The sequence below is a fragment of the Thamnophis sirtalis genome, unplaced genomic scaffold (assembly GCF_051295495.1).
Source record: "Thamnophis sirtalis isolate CommonGarterSnake01/CBP01778 unplaced genomic scaffold, rThaSir2_p1.2 scaffold_6, whole genome shotgun sequence".
Taxonomy (NCBI): Eukaryota; Metazoa; Chordata; class Lepidosauria; order Squamata; family Natricidae; genus Thamnophis; species Thamnophis sirtalis.
In genome coordinates, this window is record NW_028261386.1 from 26409862 (window position 1) to 26436473 (window position 26612).

Consider the following 26612-nt stretch of genomic DNA (forward strand, 5'->3'; position numbering starts at 1 on the left):
ATCTATGAAGACAGTGAAAGCAGTGAAAGCAGTGCTCAGTTTGATTTTGAGGATACAAGTGAAGATGAGGAAGAGTTTTTTGGTTTTCCAAAAAGCAGTGATTCTGATTAAGTTTTTTTGCTCAAAGAGGTGTTTTTTCATTTCATATTTGCCTTTTAAGAGGAGTTAATGTTATAATTCATGTTCTAATGTTATAAATTTTAATCCAACATTAAGTTCCGAGCTTCCAAGTCATTTATTTTTAATGAAAAAAATTTTTACTCAAATTTTTGTGTTAAAATGGGGGATGCGTGTTATACGCCGGTGCGTGTTATACGCCGATAAATACGGGTACATACCAAATAAAAATACTATCTACCTTGGCACTATGAAGGCAGCAATCTTAAAGAAGAGACACTGGATCCCCCATTTACAAAGTAGGCTGAACCCATGTAGTGATCTGGGTCACAGTTAGGTGACCCTGACTCCACCCTGTCCCACAATGATATCTCAATTGCCATGTGGGTCAATCTTACACAAGCCCAAACTCACAGTATCTTGATTCCCAGTGACCTATTTTGGGAGGCAGAGATATTGTGCTTGTCAGTTTTTGAAATAAGTAAATACCAAATATGTCTATGTAGACATCTTTAGTGGGGCATTTTATATTGGGGGACCTAGGCTTGTTTATGTGAGCCATTTAGTTCAAGGTGTCTTTGTTCAGTTTGTGCCTCAAATCCCTTTATACCTTCCTCATTTGAGATGTTTGAGATGTAGCCACAGCAGCTTACTTGGTGACTTTCAGCTCAACCTACCTCACAGGGTTGTTGTGAAAAAAAACATAGGAAGATAGAGCAATATTATGTTCCTGAACAAAGATAGAATAAAGATCCGTGTTTGTGTGTGTGTGTGTGTGTGTGTGTGTGTGTCTGTGTCTGTGTCTGTGTCTGTGTCCAGAGAAGGGACTTATAAAGCAGTAAAAATACTCAGGCTTTTCTTCATGTACCTTAAAGTTGTTGCTTCTATTAACAGCGACTTGATGAGCCAATTCCTTGCTGTTGGGTGAGGATCAAGTGAGGAATTATGAGACTGGCTGGGAAACTGTTACGGTATGTCGAAAATGAAGATCATGTGATCACAACAGCAGTCTAAAGCAGCTACAACTTCCCCAAATGTCATTCCCTCAAGAATCATCAGTCGTTAGTGTGTGTGTGTGTGTGAGTGTGTGTTTATGTATATGCATTGCTAGTTATTTAAGTATTAACTTTTTAAAGCAGCTTCACATGGGTTTTAGTAGAAAAATTATGATGATGATGATGATGATGATGATGATGATGATGATGATGATGATGATGATGTTGTTGTTGTTAATCTTTGGTGAGATTCACAGCCTTTGCGGCTGGTTGGTAGCTCAACAGCTGGAATCCTAACCAAGGACCTAGGAACTGTTAAGGTAATGTTGGAGGATATAAGCTGTTCCAAGTAGGGTGGTTTTTTGTAGAATCAGCATGTTCAAGTCTGATAAATTTAAAATTTCCAAATAGCGAGGTAGCCCTTTGGGTATTGCTCCAAGGGCTCCAATTACAATCAGGACAACACACAATTTCTTTTTCCACAGTCGCTCAACTTCAATTTGCAAGTCCCGGTACTTTGTGATTTTTTTCTTGCTGTTTATCTTCAATTTGTGCATCTCCAGGTATTTCAATGTCAATGAACCATACTTTTTTCTTTTCAACTATTGTTATGTCAGGCATGATGATGATGATGATGATGATGATGATGATGATGATGATGATGATGATGATGATGATGATGATACAATTGTATCACAATGGCCAGTTGTTACGCCGGATTTGGCATTGATTACTAGTCGGGCCCCATTCTTATTATTATTGTTGTTGTTATTGTTGTTATTGACATAATAACCAAGAAACTAGTAATTTAGGAGCCTAAGAATTTATGACATATAAGCTTTCATAGATTTGCTTGCAAAAATTTATGCCATAACAAACTGCTTATCTTTAAGGAGATGTAATTAATTAAGATAGTTATCTTTCTAGAAACAACAGTCTGATGATAATAATAATAATTATTATTATTATTATTACCGTATATAATAATAATATAATAATAAGAAGCTGATGAAACTGTTGATCACATACTCAGCTGCTGTAAAAAAATCACGCAGACTGATTATAAATTGCGGCACAATTCAGTAGCACAAATGATCCATTGGAATTTGTGCAAAAATTATAATATCAAAACAGCAAAAAACTGGTGGGAACATCAGCCTGAAAAAGTCACCGAAAATCAGATGGTCAAGATCTTGTGGGATTTCCGTATACAAACCGACAAAATACTGGCGCATAATACACCAGACATCACACTGGTTGAGAAAAATAAGGTCACAATCATAGACATCGCAATACCAGGTGATAGCAGGGTCGCCGAGAAGGAACATGAAAAAATCGCAAGATACCAGGACTTAAAAATCGAAATTCAACGACTATGGCACAAACCAGCAGTGGTAATTCCAGTGGTAATTGGCACACTGGGTGCTAATCCAAAAGCACTGGAATTACATTTAAAACAGTTAAAAATTGACAAAATCACCATCAGTCAAATGCAAAAAGCCGCACTGCTTGGATCTGCACGCATATTACGAAAATACGTTACGACATCCTAGGCCCCTGGGTGGGGCCCGACTAGTAACCAATGCCAAATCCGGCGAAACAATGGGCCGCTGTGATACAATTGTATAATAATAATAATATCAAAAAAACTTGGCTGGTGCTTAGAAAATCTGTGCATTGACAAAATTTCCATCTGTCTATTGCAAAGGCTGCACTGCTTGGATCTGCCCATATACTATGCTGATACATTATGACATCCTAGCGTCTTAGGAAGAACTTGATGCCTGTGAAGGGCAATACCAGCTAAAGAACTGGCAGCTGCAACTTCACGTTGTTGTGTACAGATAATAATAATGTCTTCTAAATTTGGCCAACTGCCTTGTTGATCTTTTCCTGCCTAATTTTCACAACAGCCTGGATAAGTAGCTAATTTGTGCATAAATCTGTGTGACATCTCCCTCTTGTGGCTGGGATAGAGCAGGAATCTACTTTAAAAACTGAAAATAATAACAACAATACTGTACTTTTTAAAATAATCGGCACTGACAGCTTATTCATTCCCCAGAAATTATTTGTGCAAAGATGAAGGGATTTTGTGTACTAACCTACACTACTTTCTAAAGACAGATTTAGGGGGGGAAAAACACGGTTGCTATGATCATTTCAGTTTACAATAAATAAATAAAATAAACTGTACTGTTTAAAATGTTGTCCTGCTTATATAACAAACTGTGATAATAGCTAGGCTTCCACAATGGTTTTAATTATAAACTATCAAAACATAGCTAATGGACATGTTATATACTAACTCGATTTGTATCTAGCCATACCTATGATACCATCACTATACATGAACATAGTGGACATAGCCTCAAAGTTTGTTGACCTCCTCTCCTTCCCTCCCCTCCCCTCCCCTCCCCTCCCATCTCATCTCATTTCATCTCATCTCCTCTTTATAGCAATTATTTTTGATTATAAGCCTAGCAGGACAAAAATCTGTCCTCTTATATTCTGTGAGGTATCATCTCTATTGAAGCTTCTTTATAAATTAAAAGCAATAATAAAATTATCAGGAAAAGTCCTAATTTTAGAAACACATATGTGACAATATACATGTGTGCGGGTTACCTGTATGTGCGTGCAAGGCATCCTCCAACCATTATCTGCAACCAGCATGATACACACCTATAAACATGACCCCCCCCAAGCCAATCTGTAGAGTTAGAGAAGCCAGTTATTAATGGAAATCAATTGTACAATTTGAATGGTTGCATTGACTTGTGGGGGGATCAGAATTGTCAGCTATGCACTCTGTTTATTAGAACAAGGTAGATTTATTAATAGCTTCTTGTCTGGTTCTTTTGTTTTGTGAAGAAGAGATGTTAAATGGGGTGACTACTTCCTATTGAAACCTTGAATCTGAATCTATATTATATGTTTGAAAAGTAGGTCAGGGCTGTTTGGCTGAATTCTCCTTTATGCAAATACCCATAATGAGTATCTGTACAGAAATTTAGCACGTATAGTAAACATACTCGTGTGAAGCCCAGCTTTGCCCCAATATCCTTGCCTTCACTATACAGGGAATTGTATTTTTTGAACATCAGACTTGAATTATAATCACGCCACCTACAGCCTGTAATAGCACAGCCCTGACACAAGCTATGTCCCCACTTGTACTTACTCTTGTACAAATATCTCCTGGCGATTTGTTTTCCCCTCCCAGGTCACCACAATCTAGCTTTCATTTTCTCCCCAGCTTGAGATAGTTCATGTCATCCTTAGCTGTACTGATGCTAAAGTAATGTGTTTCATTCTTGTTCTGACACTATCCCAAGGTAGCCTCAAAGGTTATACAATCTGTTGAACTTTGTTATCTCAGTGAGTTCATTCAACAAGAATCCAATGATTAGTTGATATCAGCTACTCCCGAAGAGCACTCGATCCATGCTTGAGAGAAGCTGATCCAAAACAAAAGAAGCCTGCATATCAGCTGATAGAAATGTGAGGACTGTGCCTTGTAGTGTGAAGCAACAGTGGAGACATTGCTTCCACTTCACAGCGAAGCCCACCCGCTCACCCCATTCCTTCCAGCCTTATTATTTGGTTGCTTTGGCAGCTAATTCAAAGCCCAATCTCCAAGTCAGAAATTAACTGAGAGGCCTGGTGAGCAGAGCAAAACAACCAGGTCTGAAAAAGAATTGGATTCTACTCCTGCCCAAAGCAAAATAGCCCCGGAATTGGTGTCCAGGGGCCAAATTCTGGACTCAATTGTGGTCATAAATCAAGAACTGCTGTATGGGCTCCCTCAGATATGAGCTGGAGGTCAAATGAGCGAATGTCATGAGCGGGGAGCAGAAACAAGAGGTCGTCAGGGGATGTTTGTGTTGCACTTAAGTGCAAGCGAGGAAAAGCTTCACTCCACTCTAGAGGACAACTGACTGATCACACCAGACGCAATTACCACAATCATTTCTTTTAATCTGATTTCACTGTAACCGTATAGCCTGATGCAGGATTTAATAAATCTGAAAGCCTGCAAATATTTAAAAAAAAGATTGGCCTAAATAAAGGTGTTGCCTCTTGGGAATTCTTTTAAATTTAACATTGTAAAGGATGGTTGGGGAGTATTCATGCAGTAAGGCATGTTTTGTTTTAAAGTGAGGGGTTCAAATCCCATTTTATGCCTATGGATCCCATAATCAGTCTGTTGGAAGCAGATGCAAAACCTGTAAAATTCATTTTGTTCACTTTCTCTGTTCAAAAAGTATGTAATCTATGCATTTTGTATAACTTCCTTACCCATGCATTTCCCCAATATGAACAGTGTATATTTATGTACACTTTCTCTCCACAGTGCAATTACCTAATGCCCATTTTTCAAATATTACTTTGAAGTTGGAAAGTAGGTTGTTAAGTTTGGGTTGGGGAGGAACGGATTTTTATTGCATACGTATCTGCCTGATATTTCAGATCATTTGCTTCTGACTTTGCCAGCAAAGTCCTTGGGTTGCTGAACCGATTCGGTTCTCAAATCATAACATTTCACTTGAGCTCCAGGTGACTTTGGATAAGCAGACTTTTGATTGACGATTCATTCCCAAAGCAACTGTGGGATGAAAAAAAAAAGAATGTACATGCTATTGATTAGTGATAGGTCAGCAGAAGACACAGATCATCTTAGCCTGAGTTCATAGAAAGGCAGCAAGCTTTTTTGAAATTGCTTCTGAGGAAGAGAGAAGGTGAAAATACTGTTGATGTAGAAGTCGCCCTTTGAACAAAATAAAAACAGAAAGGGAGTTGCCATGTCAACTAGTTAATGTAACATGTTGTTTGAGTCATTTCCTGGGAACATCAATAGCATGCATATAAAAGAGAGGATTACCACACCTCTGGCCCGCAACCGTCCAAAATAAAATGTGAATGGTGCTCTATGGAAGACTCTCTTTCTCCATTCTCTGACCTACAATATATTGGTGGTCCTCAACCTATACAAGTTCATTTATTTATGAAATGCATTAGCCACCCATCTTACTGCATTGTATTCAGTAACAACTTTATGATGTCTGGGACTTCAACTCCCAGAATTCTTCTGGCTAGGAAATTTCTGGGACTTGAAGTCCACACATTTGTTAAAGTTGCTAAGAGTGATAAGCACTGATTCATGTCCCAAAGGGGATTTTAAAAACAACAACACATGATCTGGATAACTGAGAATCCCCATCAGGGGTGGGTTCCTGCCAGTTCTAACCTCTTCTATAGAAGAGGTTCCACAAATCTACAGTGCCGTTTAGAACCAGTTCCAGCTCCCTCCCCCCGCCCGTCCGCACATCATCAAGATGAAGAGCGAGAAGAGGAACTCTGGGAGTTGAAGTCCACAAGTCTTAAAGCTGTCAAGTTTGAACATCCCTGGTTTTTTCCCCTAAAGGGTTAGGGGTGCAAGGGTCTTGAAACTTGACAGCTTTAAGACTTGCATGCTTCAAATGCCAGAGTTTCTAAGCCAACATTTTGGTTGCTAAGCAAGAGCGTTGTTAAATGAGTTTCACCACATTTTACAAGTTGGCCATACCCACCCAGTCACATGGCCAGCAAACCACTCCCACAAAGCAGGCCACACCTACAGAAGAGGTTCTAAAAATTTTTGAAGCCCACCACTGATCCCCATAGACAAATACTGATTAAGTAAAACTGAATAATTTAAACATATTGGAAACAGTTTCCAATCAGAATCTAAATTAAGATCCCACCCCTAAAACAACTGGGTTAGGATTTTGAAGAAAGTCACCTCCCTAGTTGCTCTACAATTTTTTTTTGTATATCTCCCCCAGCTTTTCTCATTGGTGAGGGATGCCAGAGGAGAGTTAATTCAGCTAAATTTGTTCTTTCCCACTATTTTTTTAAGACTAGTTCCTACAAGATATTTGAATTGCTAACCCCTATTCCATTTCTGGCTCAGTTTTGATATCTATTTATTCAGTCCCATTAGCAGCTTGGCATTTAACATGCAGATGCATGCATTTTTCCCAAGTTGCCTTGGGCTGTGTACTGTACCTTTTGATAAACTTAGCAATTTTCCCTGACCTCCAAATTCTAAGAGGATTGTGCATTGCTTGTACCTTCTCCCCCGCTCCTCACTGCCATCGGTTTTGCCCCTGTTTTGCTGCCAAGAAGCAAATTACAGCTAATCAAGCCACCCTTGTTTGCTTATGAGATAATACCTTCTTCAGTTCACGCCATCAAGGTGTGGCATATGTTTATTCAGCCCAGGTTTTAAGAAGTGATGGACTTCAGAAGCTTCTCAGCTGTGTCTTGTGGTGAATCATATCACTGAAGACTGTCAGCTCTGATTTTTGGGAGCTTGATGTCCAAAGTACAACTGAACTCCTGTTTGGGGGAAACTTCTATCAGCCTCCTTCAAGTCTATGTCTTGCAAGTGTGTTGACACTATTATCCCCTAGCCATACCAGCTGGAGGATAGTGGGAGTCTGGGGAAGGCCACCCTGTGAGATCTTTCTGGTGTTCCAATTCCTTTAAACCCTATCTCCAACTAAGGTGATAAGAATCCACCCACACGGGAATCTCTGATGAAACAGATCAATGATAGGTTATCCCCATACTACTATGATGGTGTCTAGGTGGAGAAGTTACAGCCTGCCATTGTCACATTGCATTTCACAATATTCATCTTTTATCTGCCCCACCTCTCTGCATACATGCATGCACACACCTACACACAAGCAGGCCCAACACTTTGATATTTGCACCATTAAATAATTCTGGGCAATTGCTACATGAGAGTGACAGCTTTAAACAGGCAAATTGCCACAGCTACAGTATTCTCATGAGAAGCTAGTTTTTTATTGTTTGGACAATGGAGAGAAAGGAAGCACCAAGACCCCTTGCTGTGACCAGAAATTAATTGATGGACAGTGTGCTAAACTCAATCCACATTAGCTGTTGTTATTTTATTTTATTTTATTTTACTTTACTTTACTTCACATTTACATATACCTTTATTAAATTTCTCTGCAACCCATCTCTCCTATACTTTCAGTGGCTTATGAGTCACAAGCCATTTAACCAGATTTTGAGAAATCAAAATATAGACTGCCAAATACAGATTTCAGATATTCTGAACAAATTTCTATGTTATGGATTTGTATCAATTCATTCCTTCATACGAAGAAAAGTTAAATATTAAGTCCAGGTGGATTAAAGCAAGGACTCAACTAATCTAGCAATCTGTATTCTATAGCTATAGGTCTTGCATCCCCCAACCAAGCTATTGTTGTGACTTTAGGAAAATTTGGAGAAATTGAAATGTTTTTGTTTGTTAAAAAGTTATTTCATTTAGGAAAAAAAATGTGCAATGGTTGCTTTGGTTCCATGGTGTAGATCAAGGGTGTCAAACTCAAGGACCGTGGGCCAGATCCAGTTCACAGGGTGTTTAGATCTGGCCTGCAAAACTGCCTTGGAAATAGCTATGGACCGGCCTGCAGTGTCTCTGCCAATGAAAATGGAGCTTGGGCGGGCCACCTGCGGCCCTCATGAGTGCCGGTTTTGCTGGCAGATGTTCCAAAGAAGCTGTTACAGCCGAAAACAGAGATTAGGAGCCCGTTTTCTCAGGCAGAGCACTTGGGCCACCACAGGCGGCCCCGGCATGAGTGACATTGAGCTAGCCACACCCACTCCAGCCTCCCTACACCCCCTCCTGTCAAACCCAACCCTGATGCAGCCCTCAATGAAATTGAGTTTGACACCCCTGGTGTAGCTGATTGGTGAAGACATCCAACTGAATGTTTCTCCAGATTGAAAAACAATGATGCCAATTCACTGCATTTAGAAGCTAGCATAACCTCGAGAAAGCCAGGCTCCTTTATTGTTGAGCCATTAAGTTATAGCTGACAAAATCAGTGCAGATGAAGGAATGGGGTTGTCTGATATAAAAATAAAAAAAAATCAGTTGCCACCGTAACTCTCATCTCAGAAAATTTAAATATGTATTCTTGTAGGCTATTTATTTAAGATCTTTAAATATAATTAATATTGCAACCTATCGTGAAATCAGTAAAGAACAGTGGCCCTTTATATGCCAATATTTGAGTCTTTTTCTTCTGTTTTCATCTGTGTGTAGTAGGAAAATGCATACTTTCAATTTTACTGAAGATAAATTCTTTTAGATTAGCTGCTATTGTCCAGTCTCATTCTCCTTATTCCCTCATTTGTCATGGAACGGACAACCCTGCTGCTCCCACACATTCAGCAAATAGTTGAGGGAGACAGGATCATACGAATTATTTGTATTTTGTGATAGTGGCATGTTTCTTGATAAACCTCAACAGCTGCCTATTACCGAGGCAGAACCTGTGTGAGTATGTTTTTTTCATTCAAGCAGGACTCCTGATGGCCCAAGTACAAAGCTGGGTATATGTGACACATTTGTTGACATAGCGCTGCATCCCCATGGGGATTGGGGTTGTCCCCTGGGGCAAAACAGGTAAAGCTTCATGAAGGCTTAATAGACCTATTTGGCATCTTTTCCTCTTATAAAATCTCACCCTTTACTAGTTTGTTCTGAGAGTATAAAAATGGGTTTAGAGGCTATGAGTAGCCCTTGTATTACCTTCCTACCTCCTTACCCATTTTATGATGAAGATCTTATTTATCTGGTCACAAGGCAAGCTGAAGCAGTGGGGGCGGGGGGAAGTAGTTCTTTCCTAACATTGTCAGAAAAATTGGTCTTTTGTTCTTCTGCCTGCTTTTACAATTTACAATAGATGAGAGGACTGAAGAGGCAGAATGTGCCAGCAGTTAATCTCCAGAAATAGAACTTGGCAAAGGAAAAAAACAAACAAAAATCCATTTTGTCTTAAGCATGAAAACTTTACAAATGTAAGACAACATTCTGCAGGGATTAAAAAACACATTGATGGGGGTTTTTTTTATGCACAGCTGTGTCATGATCCACCACACAAAGACAGGCTCAATTGGCTTAGGGTCAAATGAGATGTTACACACAGATGTGTGTGGTAGTCCTCAGTAGCATTTCCTTTCAAACAAAACTAGTTTGGAAAGATATGATTGGAACATGAGGAATGGGAGGATTACTCCAGGAGGCATAGCACTGGCACTCCTAAGTGGTGACCTAGGCTAATGCCCACTCAACCTTAGCTTAAAGCCAACTCTACTTGCACCCATTAACTAGAACATTCATGAACATACCAAGTTTCATTATTCTTTTTTTCATCATAACTTTGATGGGCTTTTTTCAAGATAGGGTGATGCCAAAGGAGGAGGCAGGAATAATAAGAGCTGCTTTCCTAATTTTCAACACCAAATAAACACCCATAAGTACAATCTTGTCTCTAAGCTGGGAAATGTGAAGGCTTGTTTGTTTGCAATGATCTGTAGAGTACCAGAATTACACTTGCAAAAAAAGAGGAAGAATGTGTACAAGTGAGAGGTAAGATAAGGGGCATTGCCCTGCCCCAGAGTGTGTTGCAAAATCACATTTGGGTGTCCTCCAAGTGCTGCAAGTAGTACCTTCTATCGATGCACTGCTCCTATTTGCCTTTTGACCTACTGAAAGCTGAGGATCTATAGCTACACAAGGAGGCAATGAGGCGATAGAATCCTGAGGTGGAAAAAAGGTAGTAATCATTTTGAGCTACAATAGGGCCATCCTTTTTGTTTGAGTGACAACATATCTACAAACTGAAAGATAAGCAGAGAGCAGTGTAGGTTAAAATATTTTTCCCTTTTACCTCTGTCCTCCGGATGATTTGGACTCCCAACAGCTCAAGTCCTAAACATCTGGAAAGTATTAGTTTGAGGAAAATTGTGAGGGGGTTGATCAGAAAGGAAAATTATAATGTAAAATGGCAGCCCAGCACATAGGAGCCAGTTCGGTCAGTCAATCCTTTTGTTCCTGTGAGAGAATTCCTCATACAGTAGCTTATCCGAAAAAGCCTTGTTCTATTGAAGCCAAGGAAAGCAGGAAGAAGGGTGCCTTGAAGATCTCATGTAACAAAACGAACAGTGAGACAATAGGTTGGTTTTCTGCATGATTTTGACAGTAGACCTTTCCCCACTGCTGAGTTGAAGTGTTCTCTGCTCATCACTGAATCAGGAGAAAATTGCCTTTGAGAAATTTGCTGTTTCTTTTCTAGTCCTCTGTTCTACGTCCATTGCCTGGTTCAGGTAAAGGTAACCTCCCCCCCTCGCACATACATGCTAGGTGTTCCTAACTCTAGGGGATAGTGCTCATCTCTGTTTCTAAGCCAAAGAGCCAGCGCTGTCTTATGACAATTCCGTGGTTATGTGGCCGACATGACTAAACATTGATGGTGCATAGGATGCTGTTCTTTTCCCACCAAGGTGGTCCCTATTTTTATACTTGCATTTTTATACGCTTTCGAACTGCTAGTTTGGCATAAGCTGGGGCAAATAATGGGTGCTTACTCCATTACACAGTGGTAGGGATTGAAACCGCTGAACTGCCGACCTTTCTGATCGACAAGCTTAGCCACGGAGCCACCATGTCCCCTAGGTCACTCTAGTTATCTGATTTCATCCAAGGTAACAAAGCGTAACAGATTTTCCACACCTTTTCAAGCTACCCCTGGACAGTATAAGAATAATAGAAAAAAAATATTACCTTAATTCTGGTACTTGGACCCTAAAGAAAGTGTAGGAAAAATATTGGCACCTTTAAACTTTGGTGTTGGGAATGACTCCTGAGAATATGATGAACAGCCAAGAAAACACACCCATGGATCATTGAACAAATCAACTCAGAGGTACAAATGTCTAGGTTCAAATGATCCCACTTCAGACACATTATGTGAAGGCACACCTCTTGGAAAAAGACTCTAATGCTGGAAAAGGTGAGAGGAAAGGGAAAAAAGGATGGCCAGCAATCATTACAGTGATGGTAAATGCTCCATTGGGAGATTTGAAAGAACAAATTAGGGATAGATTGCCAGAAAGAAAATATATTATAGCTAGCCTAGGTTTAAAATATTATATGGAAGAAGACTAAGTTTTACTGGTCAAGACTAAGACTGATTTGGAAGTGGTTTAAAAAATGACAGACTACAAGAATGATATGGAAAAAAGATGCTACGCAGGCTGTACAAATGAAATAATTGATGTCTTAATGATTAAAATGGATGTACAGATAACAAACCAAACGAGTGACCATACTGGCAACTGTTCAGTTAGGACATCTATTGGTCAGTTGAGCAGTTGCAACACAAGCCCTTTCCCTTGGGTTCCAACTATTGTTATCTAGCCCCATACATTTTTTCCCCTGGACAGGAAAGAGCAGGGCAAAGCTACCAGTTGCTGTGGCATGGACAGCTCCCTGAAGCTATAAGCAACCAATCTGAAATGAAGGGAATGCAAGGTAAATAGGAAAGAGTGCTCTCCCATTTAATTAGGCACCGCTGCAGTGCCCAAAACTTGTCTAACCATTTGTGTCTTGAATGTAGGCCTTGTGCTATTTCAAAAGGTATGTGAAGTTGTAGGTCAGAAGTACTGACTTAATTCTAGGAGCTGTGCCATGTGCCATGTGCCTGTTAATAGACGTGAATGAATGGAATAAGAAGCAGGATGTACAAATGTACACTCTAGATAAAGGAGTTCCAAATGTTGAACTCCTTCATTTTCTAGCTTTCAGTTTGCAATACATTTTCTCTGAAACATTCAAGGCAATATCTTATACATGCAAATAAAGTGGTGCTTCATTTTATCACTTCATTTTTCTCTGTACACTAATCCGATGATATCTGACTCAGGGGTTCCTTTCCAGGTTTGGCCTACATTTCCTGTCACAAGCAATGCTGGTGCATCTCAGGATACCACAATGTATTGCGTAGAAAGCTTGTGTCCACAACTTTACATGCACAAAGTTCAATCAGGCGCACCTGCAGCTCAAAATTGTGTCAGGATATTTGAAAGAGGAAAAAAATCTTTTTTTTTAAATATAGGAGTGGTTAATCTATGGCCTTTACTTAATTTTTAAGCATAGCATTCAGCACCTGGGTATGGTGTGTGTGGGAGGATGTTTGAGTATGGAGTAAGAAGTTGGCAGGTGTCCCAAGCTTATGGGTGCAGAATGCTATGAAAAAGCTCCCAGATTGTTTATGTGTGCACCAGCTGTATCTCACCTGTTAATGGACTCTATTAGTGCAGTTGGGATGGGGCTCTTTGACTGGGGGAAGGAAGGCATGGGTTCAGAGTGAGGGAGTAAAGGACAGGCAGGGATATCCAATGCTTTCAATGCATTCTACTGAGTCCAGCAGGATGGGAATCCTCCAGGTACCCACCTCTCTGAAATGACAACATTATACAGGACCTAGGAGATATATCTTTTTTATAATAAGGTCCATTCTTTGGAACTGCCTTATCATCTGATTGGTCCTACTAGCCTTGTAGAAGGTTATGAAAATCTGGCTCTTTTCTCAAGCGTTAGGGTCTGGAAATTTGTGGAGTCTGATTTGCCTTTAGCATCTAAATTGCTTTGAGAAACCTTGGAGTTTTCGTTTGATGATTATTCTTAGTTGCATTTTGTACTGTTTAGAATTAATTTCTTATAACAAGTTTTATATATAGTATTCTTTGCCCAGTTGCTTGTTCAAGATGGGAAGCCATATAGATTGCCCATAAATAAACATATAGAAATCAATCAATCTTACCCACTTAGATACTAGAAATAATCAATTCAAAATTCTGGTCCACTCCTGTGTCAAATCCAAACAAGAATATTTCTTACAGTTAGACTATTTTCCCGGTACCTATCTTGTCTGGAATGGTTCTTCTGCTCGAACAGGAGGTTGGACTAGAAGACTTGCAAGGTCCCTTCCAACTCTATTATTCTGTAAAACCTGCTGCAAGGAAAAACGTATTCTTTTTTCCAATGAATTGAGTCCATTAGCAAAATTATCTTACAAATATCGCAAGATACTTCTTTTAGTTTAACCAAAATCTTTTCCCTATAAAGCAAGGTTTCTAACTTGTTTTGGATTAAAATCTGCTTTTCTGATCCATCAGTCGTTGTCAAGGATGTCTATTATCTCTTCTCCTACCAAATTCAATTTATTTTGAAACCTCTACCTGTTTTGTTACATTTTGGAAGATTGCTTTAGATGTTCAGGTGGTTGAAAAGGAACACAATTTGTTATTATATGCTAATAACACTTCATTTTATGTTTATTCAAATATACAAAGTACATGAATTTAAATAATTTTTTTTGTCTAGAGCCCATTATTACTTTTTATTACTTTAAAAGGATCAGGATTCATTGGTTAATCACATATCTTTCCATATAGTTAATAGAATGGGGCCAAATTTTGGAAGTGCAGGTGTTGGAAGAAATGTCCATTGCTATTGCTATTGCTATCTGGGTTCAGTTCCAAGTGGGAAGAAAGACACTGGAAACATGGAGACTGCTTGGAAAGATGGTTTAATGGTGGACAGGACCACATGCTTTGAGATCCTGGGCAAAAAACAAACAAACACATGTGCGTAAGAGGGGAGGTTTGAAATTACCCAATTTAAAACTATATTATGACGCAGTAGTTTTATCTGTAATTAGTGATTGGATTAACTTAACAAATGATAGAATACTTAATATCGAGGGGCATGATTTGGTATATGGTTGGCATGCTTACCTGCTATATAATAAAAAGTGGACAAGAATTTTAAAAGTCATATTTTAAGGAATGCTCTCTGTGGGTCTGGAAAAAATATAAATTAAATGATAAGATACCCATGTGGGCAATTCCTAGACATGCAATAGAAAATATGAACATAGTACAAAAACAGGATATAATTACTTACAGACAGCTTTTTACCCTAGAAAGGGGTGTATTACAACTAAAATTCTTGGATGAATTAAAAGAGGAAAAGGTAATCCAAACATGGTTCCAGTATGGGCAGCTACAGGCCAGGTGGTAAACAGACCAAAAAATTGGTTTTATGCAAGTCGAGGATAATTTACTTAAACAAATAAGAGATCAAAGTTTAATGCATATAAAGAGATTATATAATGTATTAATACAGATGGACTCCGAAACAAAATTAGTTAAAGACTGTATGATAAAGTGGGCTCAAAAGAACCAATAATGCTAGATACATGGGAAAGGATTTGGGTAAGAAATGTAAAATTTACAAAAGCCCAAAATTTGAGAGAAAACTTTCACAAGATGTTTTATAGATGGCATTTGGATCCTAAAAAGTTGGCTTCTATGTATCTGAACTTACAACCTAAATGCTGGAGATGTGATTCCCTGGACGCTACATATTTTCATATATGGTGGACTTGTAAAAAGATTAAGGCATTTTGGATAAAAATATGGTGGATTATGCAAAATGTTCTTAAAAAAGAATAAAGTTTACCCCTCAGTTATTTCTGTTAGGTATAATTACTGATTGTACAGCTATAGAGATTAATTTGATTTTGCACCTAATAACTGCAGCTAGATTGTTGGTGGCGCAATACTGGAAGAAGGAAGATTTGCCTACTATTCAAGAATGGACATTGAAAGTCACAAACTTAGCCGAGATAGCTAAAATATCGGCATATCTTAAGGACTACTCAAATGAGAGATATAAATGAGACTGGAAAAAATGGATTGATTACACTCAAAATAAATATGGGTCTAAGAAATTTCAGATAGCTTATGATTAAGATCAGGAATGATATAAATTGTTTAAAGTTAGTCTAGCAAGGAGGAGCTAAGTTCAATTTAAAGATGTTATCAATTTCCTACTCTTTTTTCAAATATATTTTAGACTGTTTTTGTTAAAGATTTATATCGTGTATGGGTTCTGGGAAGTCAGGGGAGGGAAGGTTGGGAGGGGGAGGGGGGAGGAAGGGAAGTATATTAGGCTTGATGAGGGGTGTTAGATCTTAAGGTAATATGTTTGCACATGTATACTGTCTTTTCTTATTTTTTCTTTAAAATTAAGACATATTAAGTATATTGATATGGAAGTATAAATACCATCAACACAGAATGGAGTTTGCTCAGAAGCTGAAATGCACCAAATGAATGAGAGGAAGAGTGGGAAGCAGAGGTGAGAAGAAAGATAGGAAGAGAGGGATAGTAGAGAGGGCAAGGGGAGGAAGATGAGGAGAATAAGGAGGAGTGGAAAGAAGAGAGGGGAGAAGGAGAAAGGAAGGGGAAGTAGAGTAGAAAAGGATGATGGAGGGAAGAAAGGAGGTAAGGAGGGGGAGGAGAGAGGCAGAAGAAAGTGGTGTATGGAGAGCAGAAAAGCCAATAATTGGTTTCTATCTTTTTTAGGGTTTTTTTTCCCCGGGAGTTGATGGCAAGATGAACTGATGTAATTATTAATTAATACAATATGATATTGGCTATGTAATGGTATGCATGTGATTATATGTTATGAAAATGGAAAATAAAAAAGTATTTTAAAAAAAAGACATGGGAGAGAGAGAGAGAAAGAGAGATGTATACCCTCTTGTGTCGCATCTTAGAGCTTCCTGTTCCTGTACAAGAAATGTATCCCATTGGCTGTATCCCAGGAGACGGGGGTCTTAGCTAACTTTGCAGGCTGTTTGTGTCCCAGACTTGGTGGAGCCTTGCTGGGTGATGTAATCTTCCCAGGTGCCATGTAGTGAGATGGGTAGAGAGCTAATCCTGTTATGTCCTGAGGGCCATGTCTTAATCCCTTCACCCTGGAGCTGAAGTTGGGACAGGGAGCTGCAGGAAGCTGCTTTGTCTTTAAAAACATGTTTCTCCTTTTCTCATCTGGGGAAATACAATATTCTGCCTTTTTAATATTTCCTAGAATATTTCATTCTTCTAGGAAGGGGTGGGTGCTAACTTCCTACACAGGCAAAGAAAGATTGGGCCTGAGCAGTGGATAAAATTGGCCAGAAACAATGTCCCCAACATACCCCTATGGGTGAGGCAGCTGGGCAGTGGTTATGTTCATTGTTGGATGTGCCTTTCCTTCTTTTTGCTTATTGTTTCTCTTCCCTCTCTCTACAAAGAGAGAGGGAGGGAGGGAGGGAGAGAGGGAGAGAGAGAGAGAGGGAGAGAGAGAGAGAGAGAGAGATCTCCAAATAAACATGTTGCAGTGAATAAAAACAGGACTATTGTCTCTATCCAAGGCCCCATTTTTGTTTTGCTCCATTTCAGCTTTGAGTAAAACTTGAAACCAAAAGACTTAACATTTCATTGGAAAGCAAAGACTGTCTTTTCAGCATTTGCAAATGCTTATCTCTTCCTTTGTATGTTGAGTGAATAGCAACAGGAAGATACTCCAAAAGTTGCATATTTATTTTTTTATTTATATTTATCATACGTATATGTGTATCATTGGGATGTGGTTGCTCAGTTTGTTAAGACTCTGAGCTTGTCAATCAGAAAGGTCAGCAGTTTGAATCCCATATAATGGAGTGAGCTCCTGTTTACTTGTCCCAGCTTCTGCCAACCTAACAGTTTGAAAGCATGTAAAAATCCAAGTAGAAAACTAGGGACCACTTTTGGTGGGAAGGCAACAGTGTTCCGTGCACCTTCGCTGTTTAGTCATATTGGCCCATTGACCATAGAGACGTCTTCAGACAGCGCTGGCTCTTTGGCTTTGTAACGGAGATGAGCACTGCCCCCTAGAGTCAGGAACGACTAGCACATATGTGTGATACATACCTTTATATGTATCAAAGCTCTTTTGTTTTGTTTTTTTTCCTTCCAGGTTTTTCCCTGTTGCAAGCCATCAGAATCCTTCAGAAGAAACTGACTACCTTTCCAGTTCAACTCTCCTCTTTCCAGCAGACTGCCGTGTATGATTACTTTTCAAACACATTGCTCAAGCATTATTGGCTGTACCAGTTCGTGATGACTCGGGAGAGAGACCATAATCAGACATTTGCCATTCTTGAGGTCTGTGCTCCCCCCAGCCCCCCTCCTTTGAGTGAAGGCATAGATATTGAAATGTGGAACTACCAGCAACAATTAGCTGCCCTCTGTGCAGCTGAAGCAGAAAAACAGGCCAGTATAGTGCATATCCGAGAAACCTTGCATGCAGAGCGGGAACATCTGCTCAGGGAAGTATACCAAAGGATCAGAATACAAACACAGACCCTTAACACAGAGGTACGTAAATGCCCACTCCTGCTCTATGATATTGTTAATTTAGCACTGTGTATTGTTAAGTTATTATTGTCACACATAATTAATAGGTAATCAACTGCCACTAGGTTTCATTTAATCTCTTCTAAGGAACTTTGGTTAGGCATAGGCCTAGCCATTAGATTTCTCACATTTTAACCAGCAGGTACATTTGAAAAGTTGAAAACAGGCACTTAGGCTCCCATGGAATGGGGGTCAGGAATTGCCCATTCGCAAAGGGAAACTCTGGCATTGAGGCTATAGATTCTCAAAATAGAAAGGATATCCAGAGGCTCCTTAGAGGGTATCATAGCTGAAAATTATTTCTCTTAGATCAGGGCTGTCAAATTTGATTTAATTGAGGGCTGAATCATGGCTGTGTTTGACCTCAAGGGGCCGGGATAGGTATGGCCAAGATGGGCATGGCCAGCTCAATGTCACTCGTGTTGGGGGTGCCTCTGGTGGCCTGAACACTCTGCCAGTGAAAACGAGCTCACAAGCTCTGTTTCTGGCTGTAACGGCCTCCTGCAACCCTCTGCCAGTAAAAATAGAGCTCGGGAGGGCCGCAGGTGACCATCCCAAGCTCCATTTTAGCTGGCAGAGGCACCAGTCCTTTGCTGTTTGCAGGGCAGCCCCGCTGGCCGGATCTGGCCCCGGGCCCTTAGGTTTGACACCCCTGTCTTAGAAGATCTAGCCTTCCTCCAAGCTATTTATGTATCTTTTCACTGCCTGACTTATTTTTCTTGTTTTGCTTGTGAATTTTAAGGAGTCTGTCTGACTCCTATAAGGTTTAGGACACTGGATTTAATGGAGGCTCTTTTATTCTTATATAATACAAAATTTAGTAACAAAAATAGAAGCTTTAGGCCTGACTCTCATTTCCAAATTCTTATTCTTGCCCTCAAAATGTTTTCAAAAGCTCTGTCACTCCTTCATTCTCTGTTTCGTCATCTGCTTCTCTGCTAATCATACATTGGCAATGTTCCTGCAACATGCTTAACAATCAATAATAGTGTGGCTGCAGTCACTTTTCTTTTTTTGCTGGCTTAACATGTTGTGCAAACCCAGTTTGTTTGGTTAGTTAATGCTTCAATGTATTGTGAAAAGGCAAAACATTAAGCAACCAATCAGATAATGCACATATCTGAATCCAATTATTATATTCATCTGAGCAATCAACTGATCCACAAGACCACTTCTCAGGCCAAGAACAGCTGATCATATACTCATAGGAGGACATCATATCATTCCTATGATCTAGAAAGCTCCTATTATCTAGAAAGATCATATCATTCCTATGATCTAGAAAGAGGTTGAAGGAAATAATGCGAGTTGAAATCCAACACACCCATATGTGTTGAGAGAGAGCAATATTGGCTCTTAAACTTGCTGTTTGCTTCTTGATTACAGTTTGTATTGTTTATTTTGCCCTGAAGATTTCAGAACGTGCAGTTCACACTGTAGATTGACAGCACGTTGACTCCTCTAAAACATTCTGTTTCTTCTCCCTCTCTCTCTTTGATTTGCATAATAAACCTCTGACGAACTTATCAAGTTCCATACTGAAAATTCCCACCTGCCTGGGCTTGCTTTTCTGGTTCTTCTCTGCCCTGTAGGATATTGTTTAGGGAAATGAGAGGCAGTTTTTTCACTTGTCAGCCCATCTGTGGAGTGAAATGAATGGCCCATTAATGTTTATGCATTTGTGTTTCATTGAGCTGCCAGCAAAAGCAAGTAAAGTCAAATGAACAGAAAGAACATCACCCTTTGAACTCAAGCGATGATTGTTGGGATATACATAATTCCCTAATCATTTTTTTTTTGTTCAGTACCATTCTGTATATATAATGGGTGGGAATCCATTTTGCTATTCCCAATTCTTTGTCAATCCTAAATTCAGTCTATCATCACTGAGGCCTTAAGGTCCAATGGATCTCCTCCAAGCTTAACAGCTTTGGGGAAATTGATTAAAGGAATGTCACCTCAGCTGCCTGCTGGCTTCTTTTCACCAGTATCATTCATACATATTGCCAGCTGCCACCTTGACCTAAATGATATCCTGGGTCCCTAAGCTGTTTTGTTGGCTCCTTCCCAGCTTTATAGTCAGATTAAATTAATGTTCCCAAGCCCCACCCTTCAGCAGGTGTCTATGTGTGTATATGCATGTGCATATCTACCTAGTCAGTGAGGATGTGTTTCTATTACAATGTATATCATGATTATAGCACCCTGCTGTTTTTGAATATCTCTCCTGCTACTCTGCCATGTGGAACCCGAAAAATCTATCTCCTAGTCCTCCTTAGAGGCCAATATCTTTGGCGGTCAAGTTTATGTGTGTTCCATTGTAAAACATGCATTTATCGCCTCTCTGTTTATCCATCCATATTACTGTTCCTGTTACTTTAGCATACTTTAATATTTTTCCCAGGGAGATGCGTACATTTTTAAAGAAATTTTACAGCTCCCTATTATTCTTATTGTCTAATTATGGAAGGATTAAGTAGGATTCAGAAGCATTCTTGAAAATAAAGATGACATGGGAAGTTGGTCGTTTGGTTTTCAGATGGCATTAATAAAGTATTAACAAAGTTAATGGACAAATAACATAAAGTTAGGTAGACAGGAAGCTTTCCCATGCTTTCTGACTAATACGTTATAGTATTCTTCAATCGTTGGTATGCCAATATATGAAAGGAATCATATGCTGCATAAACCTCAACAATAATTAAGCAATGCTATAAAAATATGACTTACTCACTAATGAGGAAATGGTCTTAATCATTTTTACTTTCACCTCACTGAAAGACTATAAGCAAATGGATTTAAGAAGGTCAAGACAGACAACATCCAGCAAATGGAGTTGCTGTTGATATACAGAAGTTTGATTGCTTCCTTGGCCATATTTTTTGTTATCTTTTCACAGAGCCTACAAAGAATCATGTAACTACTGATATTTACCAGTTGCTGAATTATGAGGGTATGCAAGTAACTTTTTAGAAGTTCATTGTTCTAAGCAATGAGGAGATGTTGTTTAACAAATCAAAGGACCAATAAGATTCTAATGATTTAGCAAGACATAAATTACAAGTGTTCTCAAATGTTTTCATATTCAAATCTCCCCAAAAATGCCTTGTGGGGTATAGCACCAGCATATATTGGGCAACATTTTGCCAGAATTGATTTTGCTTGACCAGTCTGACCATCTAAAGCAGGGCTGTCAAACTCATGGCCCATGGCCCAGATGCGTTGTGTGCTGGCCACACCCATGCCTGGTTTAGTGAAGAGGGAAAAAACCGTGATGCATCATGTGATGACGCCATGACGCCATGAGTTTGACACCCCTGATCGAAAGAGAATCTGTTGAGAGTCCCCATTTTTCATAACGGGCACTACACATAGTGTGGAGGAAATGTTAGCATTCTATGGTAATCTATGTTATCTGGACTGCTCTCTCATGTAGGTCAATATTAATGTAAGTGTCCTTGCTTTCTACAATCAAATCAAATTGATACAACTGAATAAGCTGTGCTTGACAGGGTAGCATGGAAAACATTTTCCTATAAATTCATCAAGGGTTGGATGTGACCAAATGGTTAAAAAAATAATACTTCAATGTGCCCCAAATAACTATAAACTCCCTCAGAGGTAATACTAATTGTAGTAGTAATTTTTATTTGTACATTATTTTTTATACTATTCTTGCACTGTATTTTTCTATGTGTTATTCGCCATTCAGCAATTCTTTAGATGATCTCCAGGTAAATTCAACACATTCACATCTATTTGGATTGAAGCAGATTATACTCTTGTTAAACTAACCAATCAATCAATTGCCAACCATATTAATTGTTTAATATATCAGAAACATGAGGTATATCAATCTTGTCTTCCAGACACTAATATCTTTAGTCAATGAAGCAATTAAAACACAGATCCAGAACCTGCATCATATTATTCAACATGAGATCCAGGCTACCTTTGAAATGTTGGAACTAAAGCTTCAGAAAAAGGCCTTGATGTTCACTTTACCTGCTCCATACCCACCTCCATTCTGTCCTGAGAGAAAGAGATCAACCAAACCTCAAAAGAAGACACAGGACAACTTTTTAGACAGCGAAGACAAAATGGAGAAAGACCAAAAGAAGAAAAAGAAATGAAGATTGCTTTGGGGCGCTCTTATTGTGCCTCCTTCAATGAGGAAGCAATCCATACATCTAATAATTGTACTTTTTATCCCAGGCATTCTAAGTATTTTGCCTTTCAAGCTGATTCTCCAGAGTGATGCTACTTTAGACTGGAGGTAGGGTTCAGATGTTTGCATTTTTTTTAAAAAAGGATTCTTTCATTGCCTTGCACTGACATATTCAATTTGCTATGGAAGGTATTGTAAATAGATTGAGACACATCATACACCATTATGTGAAACTTCTACTTCCCTTAGCTTAAATAACTTAAAATTTTAAAATAGATTACCATTTTAGGAGAGTAAAATTGAATAGTTTTACCTACATAGAAATAGGCAAATAAATTCAAACTAATATTCGTGTTTGAATCTGAGAATCAGCAAACATTACTTAGCAGTGCAATCCAGTGACCTGTTCTGTGCTTCTGAAGTTTTCGAATGAATAGTATTGTTGGCTGGGGAAATTTATTGAAGTTATGCCACATGCCAGAATTCTTATTGCCACATTCTTATAGCCAGCAGTACATGCATGTTTAGTTGCCTGCATTCGGTCAATGTTTTGTATGCATTGTAATCCTAAACATTCAAGCATCATTTTAAAATTCAGATAAATATACAATTGATGGGAGTGGGATAATTTGTATTTATTTTTAAATTTGGATATTTTAAGTCAAAGCAATAAATGTCAAGATACCATTTGCCCCCATTCTCCTGCCAGATACTTCCTCTTTGGGGATCTCTTGGTTTTGATCTTTCATCAACAAATTAAACAGGAATGCAGCTCAGTTTCAGGGTTCCACCCTCCAATAGCTTTTAAGTTTCTTAGTTGTCTTCCGTTTAGGCTAATACACAGACACTCTAGGGCCTTAAGGGAAGATCAAGCATTATTTGGGGGCCATACCCATCATCTAAGCAGATAATGGAATTTCCATCCTGAAAAAGACTATAACAACAGGACTAATGTCCTCATTGCTTCAGTACTCTCCAAAATTTGTTGCAGCACGATAAGCCTCTACAATTATTGTGAATTAAAGGAAAGGGCATGGGTGGGAAGAGGAGAAAATGTGAAGATATCTGAGATGAAAGACATCCTAGTCTTATGAGATGACATAAAAACAAGATGGCTTCATCAAAATGACTCTATGCTTGTGCTGCCAAGTAAAAGTACCTTCTGTTATCTAGAGAACATTGTCATAGACATGAGACATATTCAGAAGGAAGCATTTTCCTCTAGGAAATTAACATCTTATTTTACTGCTTCATGCCAGTCTTCCCTAGCTTATTTCTATTCAATCCCTGTATTCTAAATATACAAAATGAGGCTGCAGAACCTGGAATCTCTTAGTGCCTTTGGTAAATAAAGCCTTAAGGCAGCACCTAACATGGTTTTTCAAAAGTAGAAGGCTATAATACCACCATAGACAGCATGTAAGGCGCCCCCAGAATGTTCTACAACTTGTCAACAAACTGTAATCCTCAATGTAATATAAGCCTGTGAAGAGCAATCTTATTAATTCAGTTTAATTAATATAATTAACATAATTTTAATGGGATTTAAATTAAATTAGATTTTATCTAATTAGATTTTATCACTTAATAGCTGTATGAATACTGTTATTTGCATATAACTTTGAAATAAAAATGCATTTAATATTGTATAGTGAAGAGTACTGTCTTGCTGCCGAAACTAAAGTAAGATTCAATCACCTTATGTGTGTGGACTAAAGAGGACTGCCTTTTGCAATGTTTGAGAGCCCTAATTTCACTGTTGGCGAATTACTTTTAAGGAACATGCACCTGAAGGTTGCCTTTTTATACTAGTGGTAGTAATAATGATGTATGTCTTAAAAACTTTTTTTTTATAATCTTGCTTTATATATATTGTCATCACCCTTGGCTTCTTTCCTGATAAAACACAAGTTTATACACAAAGATGTTGTCCATACAGATAAAGTTTGAACGGATAGAAAGTTATTTCAGGGATGACTTCTGTCTTAGATACCCTTCCATCAAAGTGAAGAAGCAAGCGAAAGGAAATGAGGCATGGGTGTCTGATTTTGTTTTTTTTAAAGGCTGCAATCTATATTGGGTATTTTAGACCCCCGCCACTCAAATATGAGGTCTGGTACGGGGACATTGTATTTTCGTCATGTTATTCTTTCAGGGAGCCATCTATATGTGTTCACAGAGAGCAAGAAAGCGACGTTATTTTTCTTGAAGTATAAACAAGTCGTGATTTTTCCTCATCCCTTTGCTTAAATATAAAGGTAGCCCCAGGACGCATAACATCCGGTTGGAGGGGCCGGCTGCTGTTATCAGTCAGGAAACAGAGCTGGACACATCCTCTCCTCAGTCTCAGCAGCCTAAAGCCACCTCCAGTGGCATGATTTGGCAGGAAAAGACAAAGTTGCGTGTCTTACTCCTTCTCCTTTGCACACAGCAGGAGCCTCCCTCTACAGCTCTGGGAAAATGAATCTTTTTCCTCCTCTAACAGATCAGAGTGGGAGAACATTTTTTTCTGCCTGAGAAAGCAGAAGAATTCGTAATGTTGGAATGTGAGGTGATACAGGGTAGCCTTCCACCGCTGGGTACTAAGAAGAAGAAGAAAGTCTCTGAATGGCACAGTACAAAGCCCACCTTCCTCCTCCTCCTCATTATCATCAATCTCCACACAGGATCTCCAAACATTTATCATTTAAAGCAAGGCCACTGAAGGCAGTCACTATTTTTGTTTTAGCAGCCAAGTTAAATTGAGTGGGAAGGGTCAGACTAAACGAAAGGAGTTTAGAATTTCCTAGAGTTTAAAAGTGTTTAAAAGCTGCCATCAGTGGAGTGTGTTGTGGAGTGTGTTATATGTGACACTTTTTCCTAATGTCATTTTCCAAGTCAAAATGATGTTTTCACTTTCTCTGAAGGAAGGGACAAATTAAAGGATAAAGTGTGTTACTTAGGAAAAAGGAGGTTTTATCTTAGTTCTACATTGTGATCCCGATCCTAAAGTATTTCTTGATCCCTGATTTGAATTTTGGGAGCAAAGGGAGAAAGAACCTATCATCTATTTTCTGCCCTCACAGCACAGAAATGGGAAACCCCACTCAGAGAGATCTCTTGATCCGTCAAGATCTGCATTCATATTCTGTCAGAGGTACGGCGGTAATTGGTCAAGAAGTACATACTAGCACTCCTTTCTCTCACCTTTTCTGTCACACCAAGGTTTCCCCCAAGACTTTCTCTCTCTCTCTCTCTCTCTCTCTCTCTCTCTCTCTCTCTCTCTCTCTCTCTCTCTCTCTCTCTCTCTCTCTCTCCCTCCCTCCCTCCCTCCCTCCCTCCCTCTCTCTCTCTCTCTCTCTCTCGGTGAATAATGCAAAGATGTTCCTTTCAAGTAAGGAAGAATTTTTCAAGACAGTACAACTCACTAACAAATTTTACAAGAATTTAGCTCATTTAAAGCTAAAAGCTAAAGTCTTTCTGTGAACAAACCCTTTGTCAAATCTTTCAAAACTGCAGAAATATAAAAGAATTTCCACTCTTTGCTGACAAATTTGTAACTCTTTAAATCTTGAAGTTGGTGATCAAGGAGTGGGAGAAAACGCAGCTCCTGTTTCTTCAGATTCATGGAAAATTGTCCTGGCTCACAAACACAGCATACATTGGCATGATTCCAATGGCTATTCAGAAAGGGTGAGGTGATGATGTATGCTATGCCTATGTACGTATGTGTGCCTATATGAAAAAAAAAGTTATTTTTAGATGTTTATGAAATAGTATTTGTCACCACGCTGCCCCGCTTGCTTCATGATATCACAAGTCATGTTTATAAAATGTGCCAAATAACTTTTCCTTCGCTTTTCTAATTGTGAATGCGAAAAGTGCATGCGTGCACACACTGAGACCTCCTTTCACCATAAATGCAGGGGTGAAATTCAGCAGGTTCTGACAGGTTCTGGAGAACTGGTAGTGGAAATTTTGAGTAATTTGGAGAACCACCAAATACCGCCTCCAGCTGGCCACAGAATGGGGTGGGAATGGAGATTTTGCAATATCCTTCCCCTGCCACATCCACTAAGCCCCTCCCACAGAACCGGTAGTTTTAAAAAAATGAATTCCACCACTGCATGATAAACAGCAATTTCAAGTTAAACAGAAACATAGTCAGGGTTCTGGATTGGTCTGCA

The 26612-nt window shown here is 39.1% G+C and overlaps 1 protein-coding gene across 1 annotated transcript in view; it reads left to right on the forward strand.

Annotated features, from left to right (window-relative positions):
- Window positions 1-24093, forward strand: part of CUNH8orf74 (chromosome unknown C8orf74 homolog) — a 40588-nt gene extending 16495 nt beyond the window's left edge. Inside the window, exons 3-4 of the mRNA XM_014054830.2 lie at window positions 17839-18239; window positions 22148-24093. Of these exons, the coding sequence (XP_013910305.2) occupies window positions 17839-18239; window positions 22148-22411 (665 nt within the window). The 3' untranslated portion in view covers window positions 22412-24093. The remainder of the gene's footprint in view (window positions 1-17838; window positions 18240-22147) is intronic.
- The last annotated feature ends 2519 nt before the right edge of the window (window positions 24094-26612 follow it).